At 38.7% G+C, this 23,114-nt stretch overlaps 1 protein-coding gene and 1 pseudogene across 2 annotated transcripts; one reads left to right on the top strand and one right to left on the bottom strand.

Annotated features, from left to right (window-relative positions):
* The first annotated feature begins 3,169 nt into the window (after nucleotides 1-3,169).
* Nucleotides 3,170-5,803, top strand: LOC143601121 (putative pectate lyase 5; annotated as a pseudogene). The gene is made up of 4 exons (XR_013147599.1): nucleotides 3,170-3,300; nucleotides 4,022-4,751; nucleotides 4,828-5,016; nucleotides 5,115-5,803. The product of XR_013147599.1 is annotated as a putative pectate lyase 5 (transcript).
* Nucleotides 5,804-18,116: 12,313 nt separating this feature from the next.
* On the bottom strand, nucleotides 18,117-21,138 carry LOC143601115 (uncharacterized). The gene is made up of 9 exons (XM_077078608.1): nucleotides 21,021-21,138; nucleotides 19,657-19,823; nucleotides 19,474-19,511; nucleotides 19,288-19,396; nucleotides 19,184-19,207; nucleotides 19,013-19,081; nucleotides 18,917-18,958; nucleotides 18,749-18,848; nucleotides 18,117-18,682 (listed from the first exon to the last, which is right to left on the bottom strand). The coding sequence occupies exons 1-9, from the start codon at nucleotides 21,079-21,081 to the stop codon at nucleotides 18,339-18,341; spliced, it is 954 nt and encodes a 317-aa protein (XP_076934723.1). The 5' UTR covers nucleotides 21,082-21,138; the 3' UTR covers nucleotides 18,117-18,338.
* Between the last annotated feature and the right edge of the window lie 1,976 nt (nucleotides 21,139-23,114).

The following is a 23,114-nucleotide window of genomic DNA, read 5'->3' as shown; positions in this document are numbered from 1 at the left end:
ATAGAGTGGGTAAAAAATTTACAGGTGTTTTTGCTTTTGGGTTTTATCAAGATATCACATGAAGAATTTCACATTTTATTTATTTATTTATTTTTGTTTATAATGGGATTCATTAAAAACATCCAAACGATTTACAATGAAGTGGCAAGTAAGTGGGCAACAAGCTGCGCCGCAACCCCCTTTTGGATAGCAAACTCAATCCTACTAAAAACAAATTTTCGGTTCTTATGGGCCGATAAGTTACTATACACGACTTTCTGAACTCTATTCAAAAGGTCCACGGCATCCGGAGCTAAGAAATCAAAAGTGTCAAAGGCGAATGAGATAAACGTGTGTTGATTCTCCAAACAGACACTATCGTTTAGTTTACTGTTTTCTAATAGTGTAAAAGAGAAAATCTTCCGAGACATAAAAACTAAAGATGAATTAATTAGGTAAAGGTGTTGTTATTCCATGATCGGAGATTGGGATATAGCAAGTATAGAGTAACGGCATGGCCACATGGGTACCCTCCTAATGCCTAATAACAAATTCTTATTGGCTCCTTTTATATTTCATAGAAACATTCAAACGATTTACAATGAAGTGGCAGGTAATGCGTTTGTGTGTATAACATATTAAATTTTTATATTACTAAAAAACCTTATGTAATGTGTTTGTGTGTATACATCATACGTATAAGAATAATATATTTCAAGGATAAGCTTAAACTTTTATTGAGAAATGTGTATTTTCTGATGTTAAAGCCGTATTGACATTTTTTAATATTGCCCCAAACAAACAATAAAATATAAATGATCATGGAAGATCTGAAGAGTATTAACCTTTATCACTTTATGTATCAGTATATGCATGCCTTTAAACAACTTTTATTTACTTTTAGTGAAAAAAAAAGAAGAAAAATACATATAGCACAACAAATGTATTTAAGTTCCTTTATACCCCACTACGGCAAGTTCTAACTAAAAAGAAAAAAAAGAACTTGTTTTCACTACTGAAAACAACAAATTGTTGCGATATATATTATCGGGGCCGGCTCTAGGGTGGTGCGAGCCGGACACCCGGCCGGGGCACGGTTTTTTCGGGGGCACGTTGGAACCACTGGAGAGTTGAAATCGTTATGGTAGTTTGACCTTTCAATCTATTGTTGACAAAGTAGTAGAACTGAGAGGAAAAAAATGAAAAATACATGCCGGGAAATTTTCCGGTGATTGAAGGGGTTAACTATGAAAAAAATAAGGTATATAGTGAAGATGAAGTAATAATGGAGATGATTCTCTCACCTTTACGTATTAGCACAATATTTTAATGAGAAAAGAAAATTAGTAGGATTGTAATATGTTTTATAAATAAAAATTCTATTTGTTTTTTATATTTAAAAGTATATTTTTCATTTTAACAAAATAAAAAATTAAGGAATTATTTATACTATTCATATTCTTATGACATTTCTTTGATTTTACTTTAGCTATTATCTATACTTCTAACAAAATATATAATTGAATTATAGTTATCAATATTTTTCTTATCAAAAGATTTCTCAGTTTTATCAACATGCATACATATTGTTATCATTTAGATTTGGAGTTCGAGTAACATCGTAAACAACATGGTCAACCCTAGGGTAGTGGCGAGCCAGACGCTTAACATATGCCCGTAATTTTCGGGGGCCAAATTTATTATATATATTTAAAAAAGTTATAAAATATGTATGAATCTTAATCATCTTAAACACATTGGGCCTAAACTTTTTTTTATCCATAACGTTAATCGTCATTAAAAAAATCTATAATATATATAAATGTAAACAAAAAAATCCTACGTGTCGCGATGTGGTCGCTCCCCCTTTTTTTGGAGTCACCAGATTTGCTTGATTTTTAAATGGAGGCTTCTCATGCATTTGACCCGAATTTACGGGTATGGGTCTTTCCAAACCCAGATATTTCTTAAACGGTTTATAACATCTCATTAAATTAAAAATTATTCTCACCAAATTATTAATGTGAAAATCCTATAAAATAGGATATACTAAAAATTATTATATGACTTTTTTTAAAAAAAGACATTATTTATAATTAAGAAACAATTTTATAGTAAAAAAATAAGCGGGTCTTGGGTCTCACCAAACCCAGATAACTTTTAAACCGGGTTATAAGATCTTAGTTATTTGTGAAACCCTTTTATCATCAACCTCTAAGTATATTATAAATTTCTTACAATAAATAAAATTAAACTAAAAAAAGTATATAAATATTAAAAATGAGTAACGTAAAACAGTTAGCTTATATAAAATGAGTAACGTAAAAAAGTATATAAATATTAAAAAGTATATAAAACAGCCCCCGTAATACGGGGGATAAAAACTAGTTAGCTTATATATTTTGTTAGTTCTTATAGGACATACGAGCCTTTTTATTTCGGTTTGACAGATGCATTTTAATTCTCGGAATCAGCCCGTATGTTATCTTTAAAAGGGTCAGTAGATCTATGACTATGAAAACAACAAATAATATGCTTATCAAAACATTACTATTCTAGCTAAAAAACTTGTTTTAGTGCATTCAAATATGCTTTATTTCTTTTCCTATCCGTAATTTTTTTATTTCCTCCAAATAAGGATAACTAATTAGCAAGCTAAGAATGTTAATAATTATGAACAAAAATTGCATGCGGCAATATTTCTCTCTTAATTAACTTTTCATGCCAAAACCTTTACTTTACTTGCAATTCAATTAATCAATAACTTCATGCATAAATATAAACCCTAATCTATATATGATCTAATCTATATATGAAACCAATATTTCACTATCTCCCCCAAAAAATAAAATATACTTTCACTTTTCTTTTTTATTTATATAAATACCTCTGGCTTTTGATACATTTGGCTCCTTGACACCGGAAGCTATCCGTTTTCTAACCAGGGTCCAACAGGTTGTGCATAGCAATGTGTCGACTCCAAAGGGGCAGGGGTATGTCTTTAGCAGGTTAGGGTTTGCAATTCAGAAAGGGGTGGCGGCGCAGCTTGTTGCCCGCCTACCTGCTATATTGATGTAATATCTATGTTTCTACATATTGGAACCCAATTTTTGACACAAATAAAAAAATAAATAAATACCAATTCTTATCAAATGCAAATTTACCCATCCCACAAAACATTGGTCAAGAGATGTCTCCAAGTACATGCGTCTGTCTCTTGACCTTCATGCTTTTTGTAACTTGTATATCCAACACTTTTATTAGAACCACCCTCCCTCATCAACACCCTAACCCTGAAGCCATTGTTCAACAACTACAAAGGTATGTATGTCTCACCTTAAACTTATAAACCTCCTTCACACAGACATATCCACCCACCTTTTTATTCACATTCATATATATATACACACACACATATATATATGGTAGAGAATACTGTACGCTAATGCCTTAACGTACGATAGGTACGCGAGACGCTCAAAGGCAAAAAAACAAAGGCAAAAGTACTAAACGCTCAAAAAATGCTCAACCAAACTCTAAAACGCTCAGCCAAAAACCTAAAACGCTCAAAAAACGGTTTTCGTGAAAAAAAGCGAAAAATTGATCGATTAACCATCCAAAACTGTTTTTTCGGTGAACCAATGATTAATTGGATATGTATTGACGATTCTGAGATGTTTGGATGTGATTTCATGGATCGATTTCGTGAAAAAATGGATTCGCATACCTATTGTACGTTAAGGTATTATTGTATTGGATCATTTTCCTATATATACATATATATATATATATATCAAGAAAACCATCTGGGATTCTTTTATTTTCTCAAGATTTTCATATTACCTTAAAAAAAACCCTCTATTTCTACCAAAAAAAAACCCTAAATAATTAGATTTTTAGTAAGTTCCCATCTTGGTAATGCTTATTAGTAGATTATATAAAATCTAGGTTTCTTTCTTTTCTATGAATGTTACAAAAACTTCATATATATATTTTTTTCTAACTTTGCTTTGATAACTTCTCGTATTTTCCCAAATGCCAGGAAAGTAAATGCTTCAATAGCCTCAAGAAGGCGAATACTTGAAACGAACACATTATACTTTCAATCCAAAGATCAAACTCCTTGCCAGACTGGCAACCCAGTCGACGATTGTTGGCGGTGTGACCCAAACTGGGCCAATGATCGCCAACGTCTCGCTGACTGCGCTATCGGTTTTGGTCAAGGTGCAATGGGAGGCAAAGGAGGCCAAATATATGTGGTCTCCGATGCGTCTGATAATGACCCCGAAAACCCTCCTCCAGGGACTTTAAGACACGCGGTCATACAAACTGAGCCATTATGGATCATATTCGCCAATGACATGCACATAAATCTAAAAACCGAGCTTGTGGTCAGCAGCTCGAAAACCATTGACGGGCGTGGGGCTATCGTGCATGTAACCAGGAAAGGTTGCATTGTGATTGAAAATGTAGGAAACATAATTATTCATGGGCTTTACATACATGATTGTGAGCCATCAGGGAAGAGTAATATAAGGGTGAGTCCAACTGATGTTGTGACCAGAGGGAAATCGGACGGTGATGGTTTAACAATCAAGGGGGTACGGAATATGTGGATTGACCATTGTTCTTTTGCTAGGTGTACCGATGGCTTGGTTGATATCACACATGGATCCACCGCGGTCACAATGACCAATTCTTATTTTACCGATCATGATAAGGTCATGTTATTAGGACATTCAGATGATTTTTTGGCCGATGCCAGTATGCAGGTAGCCTATAATAATTCCAGTTAAAAAAATAACTAACATAATGCGCGATATGAATATAATTCAAGTGCTTGTATAGGTGACGGTCGCTTTCAATCACTTTGGAAAAGGGCTCGTGGAGAGAATGCCAAGATGCAGGCACGGGTATTTCCATGTTGTAAATAATGACTACACTGAATGGAAACTGTATGCTATTGGTGGGAGTGCGGCTCCCACCATTAACAGTCAGGGCAACAGGTTTGTTGCCCTGCCTGATTCACATAAAGAGGTACATAAAGTACATAACCATATATATATATATATTTTATAGTGTTTAGTATTATTATTATTATATGCATTTAGTTGCAAATGTATATGTATGTATAGGTGACGAAGCGAATGGAAGCGAAGACGATGAATGGAAAGGGTGGAATTGGAGGTCCGAAGGGGACTTGATGGTTAATGGTGCATTCTTTGTGCCCTCGGGTGCGGAGATCAGTACTCAATATGACAGGGCATCCAGTGTCCCGCCAATGTCGGCTTACCTTATAAACCAACTTACTATGCATGCGGGTGTCCTCGTTGGTGATGGCGGTCCTCCGATTATTAATCCACCGGTTGATGGTCAACCAAGTGGTGGCAACCTTCCAGGCACAATACCAATACCCCCAGATGGCGGTGATTATGGCTACCCTCCAGGCACAATACCGCCAGGTGGCGACCGCTATGGGACCGCACCACCAGGTTGCTACGCACCTGGACAAACACAAAACGGTTGTGTTCCCGGGAACATACTAGGTGGTGGTGATCCTGGGATGGTCTCGGGTGGTGGGTACAATCCTGTACCAGGATCACCACCAGGATCGCCACCATTTGGGGTGCTACAAGGTTGTGGGCCCGGGATAATACCCTACTGTGGCGGTCCTGGTGGCAGAAGGGTTTCAGGTGTATCTAGCAGCATTCACGCAATGGCACGCTCGTCAATACCGACTACCATACTTTTGTCTTCACTAGTTGTATTGTCACTATTGACTGCAATTGACCATGACTACGGCGTGCTATTCACATTATTATAACTATTCTGTGTATATAATGATTCATATGCCTATGATGAGTATGATGTTAATATAGTGATCATTCAAATAGAAAGTACTATATATAAACATTTAAATGAAAAAAGATAGCATGTGTGTCTTAAACCACTGTGAAAGCTAATAACTACTTAGAACAAATATTTTCAACATGAACATCCAAGTGCTACAAGCCTACAAAAGCTAAACAACTGAACTGCAATACATATAATCCACAAAGCCGCAGATGTTAAAGAAACGAACTCTCAAAATATGTCTACTAACACAAAAAATTCTAAAAAAAGTATCATACAACACATCGAAACTTACCGCTCTGAGCCTCTCATGCATGGAGAATCCAGGTGCTTCAACAGGCCCACGATCCATAGCTTCACATGATCTGGTTGATTGTATATCTCACCAAATCACCAATCACTTCATGATAAGTTTTGAACTGGTAAAGTAATTTGTTGAAAGGATTTTCTTCCAATTAACCCTCCCCAAGAGTTGATCAATCGGGCTTTGTACAGGTCCATCATAAGGTACCAATAGCCTATTTTAGAGATTTGGGGATATGCTTGTAAACAAACTGAGTGGACTCAAACAAACCATGCTTTTGTTTGGTCATTTAACTTTAACCACATAAATGATCGAACACAAACACTTAAGCGTACAAGGTTCTTCTTGTTCGTGTTCGTTTATGTTTGTTCGTTAATAGTAAAACGATCATAACCAAACATATATGAACAAATATAACTGAGCTAAACCCATTTTAATGTGATGTGAAGAAAAATGTGTTGGACCAAAAAAGTTATTATAACTAAATTAAGTTATAATGGACCCAAAATTTCTAAAAGAACATAAACGAACGAGTTAAACAAACGTAAACTAACGGACATTAATGAATATAAACAAACGAACATAAACAAATTTAAATGAACGAACATGAATGATAGAGCGAGACATGCGTTCATGTCCGTTCTTTGTTCATTTATTGAATATAATAAACATAAACAAACTTCCTGCCTATTTGTTGATCTTGTTGAGGTAAAATCAGGATAAGTTGACTACAAAACCATAGATTTTGAACACAACAACTGTTAGTGATTTTAGTGTAATTAAGGATTGACTTGTTGATCAAGTTAATTGTAATACGAATCTAAATAAGTCGGGTGCGGGTGCACACTTATTTGATCTTATTATAATTATAATCCTATTGGTACTTAGGGGCGAAGCCCCTAAGTCATGGGGATTCCAAGGGGGCAGCGCCCTTGGTGGCGGGGTGCGAGGAGCGGCAGCCCTTGGCAGGGTCCAAGGGGCAGCGCCCAAGGCTGGGGTCGAGCGTATTTTGAGATTTTAAATTCAAAATCAAGATAACTGCAAAGGCAGTTACAACTCCCTAGTCGTAATTAAAAAACTGTTTTTGATCATACGATAATTCTAGTTAAAAAAAAAAAACTCTCTCGATCTCCATACTGATTCTTGCGCTCAATCTGAGTTTTATCCGGTCAAAAAATTTGGGAACCAACAAATAGTTTTGATCTGAATGTTTTTCACGACTCTCAGATTTTCCTATGATATATGATTGCAGAAATCCCCAACAACAGTCAGAGTACAATTCTAATTTGGGGTAAGTGTCAAAAAAACTACTATCAAATTCTTTACACTTGATTAAGTATTGCTTTAATCCTATTGATCATAATATTAATTAACCGTAGCCGATTTAGATGCCTAATGAATCAAAATATATCATAGGGATGATACCTGATGAAGATATCGAAGATTGAGCGACTTGCAGAGTTATTTTGCTGCTATAAGTTTATTAACGGCAAAAGATTGGAGAATTGCAGTTAGACCCTTGCACTATGGTTTTCGTTATCCAAGACCCACTACATTTAACCCCATTAAATTTTTTCTTTTTATCAATTGAAGTAGAAAGAAAAACAAATAAAAAATATTGAAAAATAATATTAGGCACACCAAGAAGTAATCAAATTTAGCATATAATGAGGTGAACAACTTTTTGATTCTTGCTGCCTAGAAGAAAATCATAGTCAATGAAACACTTCATAACTACAGTCTAATTTTGTGTTTTTTAACATATGAAACCACTATTACATGAGATCGCATTTACATTTAATAATCTTGATGGAGGTATATTGGACGAGTGTTTGTTGATGATATTGGCGGTATGCAAGTAGCCTGTAGGAATCTTGATTGCATTAGCATTATGTTTTGGTGGTGCATTTTGCCATCTAGGAAGTTGGCCTACAAAAAGAAGGTGTTGGAGTAGAGGACCTGCATCCATCACTGCTTGCAAGAACTTACCTTTCTCCGGCAACCGTTTAGTCAGCAGAGCGTTATCATGTTTTATGATGAAATTGTCTTCTATATAACTAGTCTGAGTGGTTCTCACAATGGAAGTGCCGTCTTCAATTTTTTTAGTTTCATGTTGACGGATGAGGTCTTTTGAAAGTACACGACATTTGAATTGGAAATTATCCCTAGCATTGATGGTTTTTGTTAAGAGACGTTTGTAATGCAACATTTCATCACTCTTTCTAGCAATCTCTTTGTGCACACATGCAATTCTTGTTTCCAACTCCAAATCGAGTGGAATTGAGCAAGCATCCACTGCTCCTGATAGTGATCAAAATAAATATAATTTATAACCTAACTCCTAACATTACAGAAAAAAAATAAGTACATAGGAGAGAACGAATTAAAACGTCATTTTTCCATAGGCAATTTAAGCAACGTCTTCCTAACTCGGATAAGAGACATCGCAATAAACTATCATATATACGACAAACCAAAAACAACTTAAACCTAGAAGCTAACTTTATAAACTAAAATGAGATCACCAAGATGCATATAGGTAGTCCCACTCCCAATTTAATTGTTTATATGCCTCCTCCATATGTTACCAAACAAAAGAGAGAGATATGGTGTGGTGATATACGAATATTAAGAGGGTTTTGAGTGTAAATAAAATGCTTTACTCATATATAGCATTTTAGCTTTCTTTCAAATTATTGTCAATAGGGGCATGAGGTTGGGATATCCAAAGCTAGCCAAAAGTCAAAAGCAAGTAACTTAAATAAAGATCATAGTGTTTCTATTAGTTATTATTTTGAGGTAGTTCTATAAGAACGTTTGAAGTAAAATTCTATTTATTTTTGAAAAATAATGAAACTTTATTCACTAAAAAAATTGACCATCAAAGATTAATCTACACTGATATATTAGTCCCCAATACATAATATTCGGGACTAATTTATCAATTACTAATGCTATTGGAGACTAATTTTCATGTGGCTGAAGTTAGTGACCGACCAACAGTCAGTCCCTAATATTATGGCGTCTTATTTGAGACTAAATTTTAGGCTCATTAAACTGTTATTTTATCATTTTTTTCGGTTCTGTGTGTGTGCTTGAATAGCACACTCCTTTTCGTTTACATATGAACTTCTTTTAAGGTTTGATAGGTATGTTTTTGGTAAACCAAAAACCACAGTGCGTGAAGAGAACTACAAACGACAAATGCAAAAGTACTACAACACGCGGGTAAAACTCTGCAACTTCAAGATAGGAGACTACATACTGCGTAACAACGAGGCTTCAAACCAAGAGCGCCCGGGAAAGCTGGCCCCGGTTTGGGAAGGGCCATACATTATCAAAGAAGTCCTGGGAAAGGGCGCATACCGGCTCGAAAGGCTCGATGGCACTCCCATCCCAAGAACATGGAATGGAGCTCAATTACGCAAATGTTATATGTAGATCAATTCCAAAACTTGTAAAGAAAAGGCCTAGAGCCACTTCTAATGGAAATGATTCTCCTTTCATAATGTGTTTACCTTTATACTTATGAACTTCCCACTGATACCGGTATTCACCGCGTAAAAGGGAAGAAGTAAGTCGTTACGTGTGGAAGGCGGAAAAAACCCGCGTAAACACAACGTTAATAAGGGAAACCTACACGCAGGTATGATGTAAGTAAAGTTTAGCCATCCTTGTAAGTGCAAGTGACGGTCTTACCCGCACAATCACGAACAAGGAAGCAAAACTTCAACCTATCATCTACCACGTTCAAAGGTTATCCTAAAAAAAAAAAAAAAAAAAAAAAAAAAAAAAAAAAAGATAAGGAAAACCTACACGCAGGTCAGATATGGGTAAAGTTTAGCCATCCTACTAAGTGCAAGTGACGGTCATACCCGCACAATCACGAAGGAGGAAGCAAAACTTCACACCGATTATTTACCACGTTCAAAGGTTAACTTATCCTCAAAGATGAGGAAAACCTACACGCAGGTCAGATGGTAAAGTTTAGCCATCCTACTACGTGCAAGTGACGGTCCTACCCGCACAATCACGGAAGAGGAAGCAAAACTTCACACCTATCTACCACGTTCAAAGGTTAACTTATCCTAAACACTTGGAAAATTGCTAATTTAAACTAAAGTATGTAAGTCATATAACGTTTATAAAGCAAGGAATCCAATGAATCAAGCGGTCTTAGCCGCGCAAAGATTTACATTTCATAAATATTCGTTACAAGAATGGCCGGGTAACTACCCGCCTACAAAGTAAATCTATACAAACTAAATCTATCCTAGCAGCGGGAAGGGATCTTCAGGATCAGGCTTCAGGGCCACTTCCACTTGGACCAGCGCCGTCAGTAGAGCGTGGCTGTTCAAGGTAAGCCTTAAGGATAGGTAGCCCATCATCAGCAGCAGCAATTTCATTCACCTTCTCCACCACCGGATGCGGGAAGGCGGCGTATTGATTTACTGCTTGGTCATATATGGCTTCGGTATCTACATTGTACAAAGGGAAGTTGGATGGCGGGACGCCTTTCTCAACAAACCCTAGACCAAGCAGGAAGCCGACCCGTTCCCCATCCTCGTGAGAAGCGTTGAGGGCTGCGCTCATTGCATCATCGTAAGATGTCTCTGAGAAGACCCGATGCACAACCTACATAAGAAAATATACAAGTGTCAACACCCTATTTACAAAGAAAAGCGTGAAGACATGAAGATAGACATACCTGAGACAACGCTTCTCGAAGAAGCCATTCCTTGGCAACCAGAGCTTCTTTAAGGGCGGCTTGAGCTTGGGTGCAGGCGCGTTCGGCTTCGCTTTTGTTAAGGTTGGCAAGTAGCACTTCCTTTGCGGCAGCCTCTTCGACGCCCTTAAGCTTCCGCTCGGTATGGTCAAGCACGCCCCTCTGGTCCAAGATCTCCTGGAGCTTCTTGGCATCTTCCATCGCCAAGGCATCATGAGCACGTTGGAGAGCCTCTAATTTGGCCTTGAGCTCCTCGTTCTCCACGCGTAAAGGCTCAGCAACGGCTTCAGCCTTGGTGGCCCTCTCGGTCGCGTTCCTCGCAGTCTCCTTAGCTAGCCGAAGCTGTTCGTTAACAGCTTGGGCGGCCTTGGAGCGGGCCTCGAGTCGCGCTTGAACCTCAACCTCGAGGGCCTTGAAGGCCTTCTCCTTCTCCGCAGCCACTGCGGTTAGTTTTTGGTTCTCCTCCCGGAGAGCACGCGCCTGAGATACTTCTTTAACGCGAGCTGCTTTCAACTTGTCGTTTTCACGACAAAGCAGCTCGACGCGTGGCTGCATCCGGGCCAGGAGAACCCGAAGCTCGTTGGTTAGCCTACCCTCCTGGTAGCTAACCATGGCTTCCCCCCAACGCACCATGGGGAGCAGCGTGGCGAGCCCAGTCCACGCACTCCACAGGTGTGCGAAGGGTTGTTCCTCGGCGAATGTTCCATCTTGGAACATACACTTCATTGGAATCCGACACTGCAAAAGAAACAAAGCAGTTAGGAAAAGATGATAAAAAATACATAAAGGCCAAAAGAACCCTACGCACCTGTAGGGTCGATCACAGGCCGATAACCACCGAACCCATCACCTGAACCTAAGGGAAATCCATCCAAAAGGTCAGGCAGATGGGAAGGTAACAAAGATTGGCAAGAAGCCCCGCGCGTACCTGAAGGTTCGGCCGTCGAGGCCGATGGCGGGGGCGGCATGGTTTCCGCCGCAGTCGATGGCGGAGGCATGGTGTCCGCCGCGGTCGCCGCCGCGGATTCAGCAGCAAAAGTAACCGCCGGCTCTGTGAAGGATGCTGTAAAAATCGCACTCACAGCCGGCGGTGACGTCATCTCGGCTGGAACAGTCGGCTCAGAGTGAGCAACTGAACCAGCGGAAGCAGGCGCAGGCGCCTGGGTCGACGCCTCAGGTAGGCTGACCAAGCCTACCGTCATTGGCGGAGAAGTAATACTCGGCCCCTCACCCTGGAATGCGCCAACATCCACGCCTGCGTAAAGAAGAAAAGTGTTAAAAGACTAAGGATTTAACTATGAAGATAAAAGCTAAGAGAGTTGTACTTACGGGTTTTCTTGAGCCTAAAGGTACGGAGAGGCGGGGACGGACCCGATGGAGCCGGCCTCTTTGCGCCGGTCACCGTCGTCTTCTTTGGCTCTCCGGAGGGAACAGTCGTAGCCTCCGGAGCAGTGGTCTTCTCACCACCAGGGTTCCCCGTCACCTCTTCACTATTTGACTCGGTGTCAGATAGAATCACTGGATCGGCTGTGGAGGCCGCCTTCTCCTTCCCCTTCCCGCCGGCAGCCCTCTTCTTCCGCACCAACGAAGGACCATCTGCGGATTCCTCAGAAGAAGACGGGATGTCAGGAATTCCAACAGCGGGTACAGCATTGAGGGGTTGAGGATGGAATAACGCCTTACCTGGCCGCCGGTGGCTCAGGATCTCGTGGCCTAAGGGATAGACCTCCACGAACCGATCCGCCATTTGTTCCAGGATGGGCAACTCGTTCTCGTCTAGAGCACGAGTACCCATCCGCTCGGGACCGTCAGCTTCCCGCGGGTACAGGAGCGACTCCAAGTCGTTCCCCTCTGAAAGAAAATAAACAGTTAGAAGATAAACTCGTATAAGCAAAAAAGAAACGGAGCATACCGTAAGGGATAGAGTTCGAACCGTATTCGAGGACGATCGGAACCTTTTGCGCGTCAGCCTCTTTCCACACTCGGCTCATCCCCAACATCACCATCCCGGACTCCGGAAACCGGAAAACCGGAGATTGGACCCGGGATATCTTCGAGAACCATTCCGCCTCCTGGTAGTTGGTGGCGTGAAGGCTCGGAATTGCTTGGCCATTTTTAAACTTCATGGCAAGGGGGACGGCGCGAGCGGATATGTAGAAGAACTCCCGCTTCCACGAACGGAGACTGCGCTCGGTGGCACAAATCTTTAAACCCTTGATACGGGTTGTCAGGGTATACCACCCCTGGATGCACCTCCAAGTGTAGAAGGTCATCAGGCGGTCAACATGGGGCTCGAGGGCCAAAATCCGGCACACCCACTCGAAATGGCGAATCTTGGCGATCGCCATGGGGTGCAACTCGGTCAGATGAACACCGTGCCTCTCGAGGACACGGTAAACAAACTTTGTCAATGGGAACCTAAGATTCCCATAGACAAAGAATGCTGCATAAACCCCGATCTTGCCTCTGGGGGCATCGTACACGGTCTGATGGGGTTCAGGAAACTCAGGCTCGAGAGGATCGAGCATGAACTTCCTAACAACATACCGGTACTGATCGCCGGGCAGAGCACACAGGCACTCGCCAGCAGTACTCCTGTCATCGGTGGTAGACTCGAGATCATGTGAAGACATCTTGCAGAAAGAAAGCGATTTCGGGTAAATGCTTGCCTGAAAAGGGGAGTATTTGCCGGAAATCGCTAAGAAGAAGAAGAGAAGGGTGAAGGTGTGAATTACAAAGGACCCTCTCCCCCTTTATATACCAATCACAATTAATGCGGTGAATTTAATGCGGAGGAGAGAGAAATCGAGGGTGCAATGAAACTATGACGCGTGGTAAAAAGCAAGCTGGCAACAGCTGTCAAAAGGACGCGTGCCAGTAATTTCGCGGCCACGCGCCCGAAAAATCGCGCCCATGCGCCTGAAAAAGCGTCTGGAATGACCATGTACTGTCACGTCACCATAACTTCCTGCACGTCCTGACACAGTCAGAAGAAACCGTCGCACGACGTTTCAGATGTTTGGACTGTTCCTATCTTTCCACCAACTCTTCGAATTTCGAAATTCAAAATTCAAAAAGATTCAAAAGTAAGCGGGAAAACACCCCTTACCTTGGCAAACAAATAACCGTAAGACGGATGCGGGTACAGTGTTAAGGCAAAACCCTTCACATACCTAGCACCCGCAGGGAATTGAAGCCAAGAATACCTTGGCAACCAAGTAACCATAAGCCGGGTGCGGGTACAGTGTTAAGGCAAAACCCTTCACATACCTAGCACCCGCAGGGAATTGAAGCCAAGAATACCTTGGAAGTAAAGTAACCGTAAGACGAGCGCGGGTAGTGTTAAGGCAAAACCCTTCACATACCTAGCGCCCCGCAGAAAATTGAAACCAAGAAGGATCTTCTGGGCAATGCTTGCGGATAGAGGAGTAACATCCCCGCATAACGGGAACGTCGAGAATTATATTGTTTGAAACTCCGTGATGGAATTGGTGGTCTTAGCATAATTGATCACTATGTTGAAAACCACCAGAACCCCATGGAGACTATATACAAGTAAGACTCAACGCTCCTGACTTGCGAGAAGGTTACATACCTACCCGCATCATACCCAAAGATCAAGCAAAAAAATCGGGAATTTTTGCAAGTGACATTAGGAAACCCGCGGGAAGAATCCCCACGGAGAACCTTAAAACTAAAAACCCTTTTCAAAACCCCTTGATTAAAGTCCAAAAGTTCACCTCACCTTATTAAACATTCATGAGAAGAACATTGGACTGGGGGGACTTGAAGAGGTAGGTCCCAGCAGAGCCCAGTTGGTCCCGCAAGACTCACCTTGAACAGGGACGTCTGCGCAAAGGCCATCTGCTCCCGCAGGACCCACCATGCTCAGAGAACCTTACGCGCAGTACGCAAGCTGTACACGCAGGGAAAGCCTCCCAATGGTGAAGTACCCCGCCTGTTCCCGCAGTTGCGGATACAAGCCATCAGGGAAGGCTACCCGCAGACAGCAGGGCTACACGCACAAGACAATAGATACTTCAGTAGTCACATGAAGGAATGAGCAAGGCGGGAACAATCCCGCCAAAATGAGCCAGTCCGTATGATTCTGAAAGATCTTCTGTAACCTACCAAGGTATGGGTAGGACAGACAATCTGACCAGAACAGCCCATGAGCCAATCACAGGGTGACAGCTCACCGACAACAGTACGAGGAGGAGCACCCTCTAGTACTGTTTGTCACTATTAGCCGCTGCCTACTCACCAACCCTTACTGCGGGGCGTGCGCAGCCTACAGTTGGTAGAATAGTGTTACTGTTGGCCGTAACCTACTCACCAACCAGCATGGCCTGCGTATAATCCACAGTAGGTGGGACGTGCATAATCTACAGTTGGTGGAATAGTGCAGCCGACTTTGTTACTGTTGGCCGTAACCTATCCACCAACCAGTATGGCCTGTGCATAGTCCACTGTTGGTAGAACAGGAATACTATTCAGCCGGCTGTACCTTCTAGGAAACCTACCTTCGGCTATAAATACTCCAACATCTTGGAATGGTAAGATCATCTGCTATCCAGTTATCTAGCAATCTCTTAATATACACTTATATTCAGAGCAATCTAGTCTGATTCTCACGCCGGAGGGTGGTCACAAGGAGGAACCCCCCCCCCTTCTCAGTGACGAGCTTACGGTGTTTGTTTTGCAGGTCCCCTGAAGAACAACCGTCTCTGTTGGACCTCATTCTCGTGGGAAACATTACTTAACCCCCAGATTATCTATAATCTGCACCGGGTCACTTAGTGTTTCTTCAGTTTACATATGAACTTCTTTTAAGGTTTGATAGGTATGTTTTTGGTAAACCAAAAACCACAAAGAAAGCCAAGCAAGAGATGTCAAATTGCCATATAAAATAGCTGTTATACTTGCTTGCATGATGATCATGATCACATTAGTGTTGTACACAATGAATAGAATGGTTCAGTTTGGTCGTATCTTATCCACCATGCGAAAACATAAACAAAGAAAAAAATCTCTGTCAACATAACATCGCATATCTGATGAATCTTTGACCACAAATCCCACATACAAATGCGACTTCTAGTTCAGCGATGTTGTATTTTGTTGGTCAAATCCATCGAAAGAAGTTTTGTTTTATGTTTTTGTCATAAACTAATCATCATTTAATGATACTAGTGTAGTTTAAACTTAATTGCAATATATTCACAATAGTTTTAACACAACTAAATAAAATAAAGCAATGATAATATAAATATGCCTATATCTTAGTATCTTAGGTTATTATTTCATCAACTTTTTGTTGAGCAATTAGCATGTACTTGAACAGTGCATTCCTTTTCAATGCACGTTTTAAGGTTTAGTAGAACCACAAACAAATCCAAGCATTACATGGAAAGCAACAAATAGTCAAATGTATTGGCTACTTTATTGTGTAAATAATAATAAGTTGATATATGTTTGCATAGTGATCATGTAGTAACTTTAATGCGTCATATCGAGTTATCAACATCCTATAACCCTTTTACTTGTGGGTTATCAATGTGAAAAGCATGAACAATGTTATTCTCGTCTATTATATAAGTTAATAGCATAACAAAATCAGCATAAGTCCTATTTTAAATATAAAAAATCTCATTTATCAAGTCTCGATCAAAGTTAATGAAGTAACTTTCAAGTGTGCAAAGACCTGTTACAATTTTTTTTATATAAAACAGTTAAGAACTGAATAAATAGATTTTCACATCAACATAAGAATCTATATTACATCTACGTGAATAAAAGAATCTACATGACATCCACATCAACACGAAAAATCACCTACATAGCCTCCATGCGTGTAATGATTGTGCTAGTAACCAATGTTTAGGCTTGTAAGCATACCGTGCGTCCACCGACTGTCCGTCCTTTCGTTTAATAAATGAACCGGACATGGACAAAAAAGTTCGTTCGGTAAGCTTATCGGGCGAACACGGACATAGGCCGCGTTCGTTCAATAGTGTCTATAAACGTTCGGTAGCGTCCGTCTGATTACGTCTGGTAACGTGCGTGTGGTAACTTTTATCCGGTAACTTTCGTCCGTCCGTTAATGTGTAGTATTTTGTAATTAATATGTTTTTATTTATTTGTTTTTCTACCAGATTACCCTAGTATATAAACCAAGTGAAAAATTAAAACAAATCCTACGATGTTAAGTGTTAAGTATGTTTGGATATCATGTGGTGTAATTTCGAATTTATGGGTAAACTTGTGGGGATTTATAATTAAACTTTTTGAATTTATATGCAATCGTTTATATTTGTTTGTTCGTTAGAGTCGTTTATGCCTTGTTTGTCCATTAATGTTCATTAGTGTCCTTGTGTTCATTTGTCCATTAGTGTCCGTATGTTCGTTTGTCCATCAGTGTCCATGTGTTCGTTTGTCCGTTAGTGTTCCTATTCATTAGTGTATGTTTGTGTCCGTTTACAATACTAACGAGCGGACACAAACGAACACGAACAAACCTAATTCCTTAATGAACGAACACATACACAAATTTTTGTTCGGTAAAGTGTTCGTGAAATGGCCGTTTGCCTGACAAAAACTTAACGGATAAACACGGACAAAGTGTTGTCCGGATTGGTTCAGTGCACTTACTGCCCTATCAATGTTAATTGATGATTTCATATACGTGTATTTTAGATACAAGGAATATATCAAATTGGGTTAAATGAGTTTTATTTTTAATCTTTAAATTAATAGAGCTAGAATAAATTTTATTTACTTTTAAAACATACTAATTTCTTTCTTCTGTGATCATTTCTTTTTCTTTTTTTTATGTTAGGATTTTATTTAGTTGTTCAACTCAACTTAATATATATATAAATTCTTGTAAATTATAAAAATCGTCCTTTCAATATATTGAACCTTATGAAGTGGGATGACTACAACGAAGACTGCAAGGCCGATTGCGCAAAGACAAAGTCGATTGCCCAAAGACGACAATCATTGGATGCTATTTTTAGCTGGTTATTTTCCTCTAGATGTGATAAAAAGTCATTTAACGTAACATTTTAAGAGAGAAAAATTAATATGCTCCACAGTGATACAAGTTAAACTACTTGTAAAATTCGACTTTTTTACGTGGCATACAAGCCAACAAGGTAGTGATTGTAAATATCATTATTCTTGAGTAAGTTTTTATTCCAAAACCAAACTGCATAAATCTCAAACTGATTGAAATGGCTGATTAGGTGCAGACAGTTCGATTGGTTGCTAACAGTTTATAAACGTCTTAATTTCCTACTTATAATCAAATACAGCAAATGCAGTCAAACAAAGATTTAGCTATATCATATATTTTGTACCACCCATCTTTATGATTTAATAAAAGGTGTTCTAAATTGTTGGAGGTCAAAGTCAAACTGATGATCCACATGAATGTACAAAGAACTGTCACAAATCAAAAAGTTCGAAATATACTCACTCTCTTCTCATCTTCGCATTAACATTAATTTCTTTGTAAGACTGAACTTTCTTGGCCGATGCACGTACCGGCCTCGAAAGAGATGTTTTTCTTGATTCTTGAGAAGAATCACCTTTATCTTCCGTTTTAGATGACGATGAAGTCCCTGAATCATAATCATTCACTTTCATTTTGCCATCATCATGATCATGAGCATCAACAGGTAATGAACATGGTGTAACATCATCGATATCAGTCATCTTCAGTGAGTCTTCAACTTTAAACTTTGCAGATTGCCTTCTTTTTTGGAGCCTTTTGGATTTACCCTTGTCATTATTATCTTCAACTGTTGAATTGTTTACTAGTAAAATCAACAATCAACATGTTAAAAAAGTAAATGAGAGAGAAAAGATAAATAAACACACACCTTTGGATATCTCTCTGCTGCTGTTAGTATCGTGTTTGTCGTCATCACCTTCTGCTACGGTACGAACTTCTGTCTCCACTGGTTCAGTCACCTTATTGTGCTACAAGTGAATATATAAAATATTATTATAAGGTTATACAACAATATAATAACCGTTTATGTACTTACATCACTATAATTTGCTTCACACATTCTGGTTTTAATTTTTTCCTGACATAAAATGCACAAATGTACCATGAAATATTAAGTTATTAACTAACTAACCTCGAACTCCAAGTTTTTTGCAATAATCACGCCATTTTTGCATGCAAGCTCATGATTCAGAACTTTTTGCTGAGTCAAACAACAAAATAAGCGGTATGAAAATGAGTATATGACCCCTGTTTAAAGTAAAACAGAACAAAAAGGTACTTAATATTTTGCTGGATTACTAACCTTTTCCTTGATCACACGCAGTTCCTACAACATAGACATTCAAATGCATATCACAAAAAAGAAAAAAAAGCATATAGAAATTTAATTAATTATGGGAAACTGACTGTTTGCATTTGACTGTTGGACTGAGCAAGTTGCAAATTCTGCTCCTTCATCTTCTGTAAAGTGACCCTCAGTTTCTGCATCTCGTAACCACTTAGTTCAATCACTTTACTGCAATAAAATTATAGGAAAATCACAACAATGGTTTGGAAATTCCACAGCAGCATGAAATGGAGAAAGGAAGATACTTTTTCTCTGTTAAGTGCTTCATAAGTACTGATTTTTCCTAGATCATAGAAAAAAGAAACTTTAGCCACTAATTGAACACACATTGACAAATTATTAGCTAAATAAAGCTGATGTGGAAACTAATTACACCATAAATTAATATTCCAACAAAAGCATGGGATGTCACCATAAACAAGATGTACCTGTTGAAGCTGCTCAATGTGTTTTCTTAAAGCATCTAAACTTGGCCCTGAATTGTAATCCTGGTTTAAACCTGTAGATCCTCGTGACATGTTGCTGATGTCAGCAAGAGCTTTTTTTCCTCGAGTTTTTGCCTTACCCTTTGTCTTTTCTGCTACTTTGGGCTCATCTATTTCAGTACAAGTCATTAGAAGCAACAAAAGAAGATAGCTTAAGTTATAGTTATCACAGCTAAAGCGATAGCAACTCATGAACGAAGCGCTCGACCATGTTCAACACAATCAAAATAAGAATCCAATAGACTATGAACATGTTATTGGAAACTTCAGTGCAACAGCCTTTAGCATGTACCCTAGTTTGAACCTCAAAGTTAAATTTCATAACACAAACAACAAAGTACGCAAATCATCGTCTTCTTTAACGACTAAGACCTGGTTTTTCATTGCAGAAACTCGCAAAATATGGCACTAGTTGTCAAGAGCCAGTAACAAACCCTAAAACTCTAGATATTCTCAAGCAAGATTCAAATCTCAATGTAAATTTCTATCATAGATATAATAGTATTACTAGAGAGAAATGCAGTATTCAAAATATATATGTATTTATCCATCATTACAAATCTATTTTGTTTACAAGATTTATCTCAAATAATACAATGATCTCTATTATTCTAGCTCACAACATCAAATCAGTTATACACTTATACTGTTGTCTATCCTACACCTAGGGTTTATCTATCCCCATTCCCCAATTAAACTTTATAATAACACAAGCATTTATAACAAACCTAAAAAAACCTAAAATATTAACAGACCCATAGCCAAAAACTCAAATTCAAGCTTCGATTATCAAATCGATTGCATCTAATATCTATAACAGCTACCGTCCCTTAAACCATAAGTCCTCGTTACACAATACGAAAACCACACGAACGATTCAAAATCAAACGCATGCAAACTTCTGATTCTTAGAGATTAAATCCGTAACTAGTACTAAAAAACCACACTAACGATTACATAAACAGCTATCAAACCGACGAAAACTCAAATTCAGACAAACGATCGTATCAACGAACCTCAAATTCAAATTCAAGCTTCCATTATCAAACCGACTGTATCTAACTATCTATCTATCTATCTATCTACTACATTAATCTCCACTTAAATTAAACTATGAGTCATCGTTAACACAATACGAAAACCAGACGAACGAATCACAATCCAATCCGTAACTACTAGTACTAGAGAATCAGCTACTTATACTTATTTGTCAATCTAACCACAAATAATAATAATAATATCGGTGAAATCGTAATGATTGAGAGAACTAGGTGAACAATTAAGGTAGCAGATAGATAGATAGATACCTTGAGTATAGAAATTGAAGGTGGATTCGTACACAGATAGATCTTCCATGATCTTCGGCATTTGTATAAACCCTAATAATTTTTAGCCATTAAACTCTCGGATCATATTATTATTTTCGCTTCAGACAGACACTGGGATGGAACTGGAATTGTAAAGTCATAATACCAAAATAAAAAATGGTAATGGCAAAAATTGTGGGGTTGACAATGGTGGTTAGGTGGCGATGGTAGTTATTAGGTGGCAGTGGTGGTGGTTAAGTGGCAGTGTCGAAAAGTACGGTGAAGTGGGAATGAAATGAAAAAAAAAAGTGTGACATGGATGAATAGTTTTAATGTGTCTAAAGGAGATGAGATTTCGTGTATAATAGTTGATTCAATTCCATTGACTAACCAAACTATTTTTTTCATCCTCACAATGATCTATTTCATTCCATTTGTCATTTTTGCATATCAAACATTATCATGGTAACAACCGGGATATATGTAACATATTTAAATGTTTAATATGTTGGTGAAACCACGTCAAAAAACATAATATGGGGAAAGAAGCTTTTTTGCTGACGGGCTTTATCAGTAGATCATCCACAAATAATTCTACCTTTTCTTTCTTGTCTTTCATGGGATTCCCTTTTATCCGTTGATGTCATCATCTTATAGATGATGCTCAATTTACTAGTTGTGTGAAAGTGATATCCCATGAAATCGAAACTATAAGATTTGATTATGTGGTCACCCTTCAAAACATTTTTATATCGAAAACACCTCTTTTTATCCTTAAATCAGTATCAAATTAAATCAGATGCATATTCAATCAACTGAAAACTGTAAAATCGAGGCCCTTTGGTAAAATCAGAACATGAGGTGTGGTGTTAAACATATTTCATTTATTAAAGAGGTGTTTACATCGTAATAGAAAGCAAACAGACAACATGCTGCGTTGCCAGCCCTTTTTGGATAGGAAAACTAAATTGTTTAAAAATAACACTCATCAATCGTGAACATAGGCATCAACTAAGGAGGGGGAGGGGAGAATGGCGGATTGATCACATGGGCCTACGTTATGGTGTTGAGTTCATGGATGGGGGATGGGTTGTTGGTCAAAATTGAAGGATTGAAATTGGTTTGTAGATGAAGTCACCGAAGGAGGAACATCTAGTGGCTATGAGTGATGGTGGTATTCTTTGTGCCATCAGAGATGGTGTGTCAATTGTATCCAAATCCTAAATTTGTCTCATATAGTCATACCCATGAAAAATTTCAAATGTAATTACACACCTCGTCACATATTAGATTACACACCCTATACATGTCTGGATGTTTCAGGTTTCGGGTATTTCCGTCGTGTTGGGGTTTAATTGTTATCCCAATCTTTGTGAGATGAATTATTATATTTTTACTCAAAACCTTTATGTATTTGAGAGAGGTGTTTTTGAGTGTTAATGTAGTATTCATATTAAACACTCATGTTGTCTTGAGAGATTGTATCCCCTACAAAATTCAAAGAAAAGTGAATACCCGGTTTGTGAGTCAATTATGATAAATCTTTCCACATTATTATAAGGAGGAAGTTGTGGTGATCTCTACTATCTTAGTAAGAAGTTTGCAAAGGTGATCGTTACCTTTCTTAGTGAGGAAATTGTTAATTATAATTAACTTTTGATGAATCTTAGTAAGTTAATGTAACGAAGGTTAGTTAGCATCCCCCGAACGACTAAAACCGATGTATCTTGTATATTGATTGCTCTATCCCACACACGCTTGATCTTCAACTATCAAAATGTTTCTACAAAAATGTTCTACAAACAAGCAATGGGTTTAAAAGATGGTCATTGATTTTTAATAAATATTCACCCTAGGATTCCACAAGTTCCTTCAACTTTCTTCTCTCCACCAACACCCTCTTCTATTCTATCATCTTCGCCATAAGGTTTTTGTTGAGGTTTTATGGCGGTTTTCAAAGGCGATGGAAATTGTGTTGGCAAGGATAACAAAGATGGTTGGGGTAGATGATTCATGATCGATGGGTTCACGTAACAAAATCATGTATCCAAAAATTAGGATACATTCCAGGATAATCTAACTTCCATCAAAGAA

This window comes from Bidens hawaiensis, unplaced genomic scaffold, assembly GCF_021521415.1.
Source record: "Bidens hawaiensis isolate Kalapana, Puna unplaced genomic scaffold, B.hawaiensis_p1.1 tig00055699_1, whole genome shotgun sequence".
In the NCBI taxonomy this organism is placed as follows: Eukaryota; Viridiplantae; Streptophyta; class Magnoliopsida; order Asterales; family Asteraceae; genus Bidens; species Bidens hawaiensis.
This window is presented reverse-complemented; position numbering and strand designations above follow the sequence as displayed.

What these genes read in the sequence shown, in the direction of transcription:
- LOC143601115 (XM_077078608.1), bottom strand. Translation starts at nt 21,081, where the DNA reads ATGCCGAAGATCATGGAAGATCTATCTGTGTACGAATCCACCTTCAAT. An exon ending in CCAACAGTCAAATGCAAACA is followed by an intron (nt 19,208 to 19,287) that starts GTCAGTTTCCCA and finishes TCTATGTTGTAG; the next exon opens with GAACTGCGTGTGATCAAGGA. An exon ending in TGCGTGTGATCAAGGAAAAG is followed by an intron (nt 19,082 to 19,183) that starts GTTAGTAATCCA and finishes TGTTTGACTCAG; the next exon opens with CAAAAAGTTCTGAATCATGA.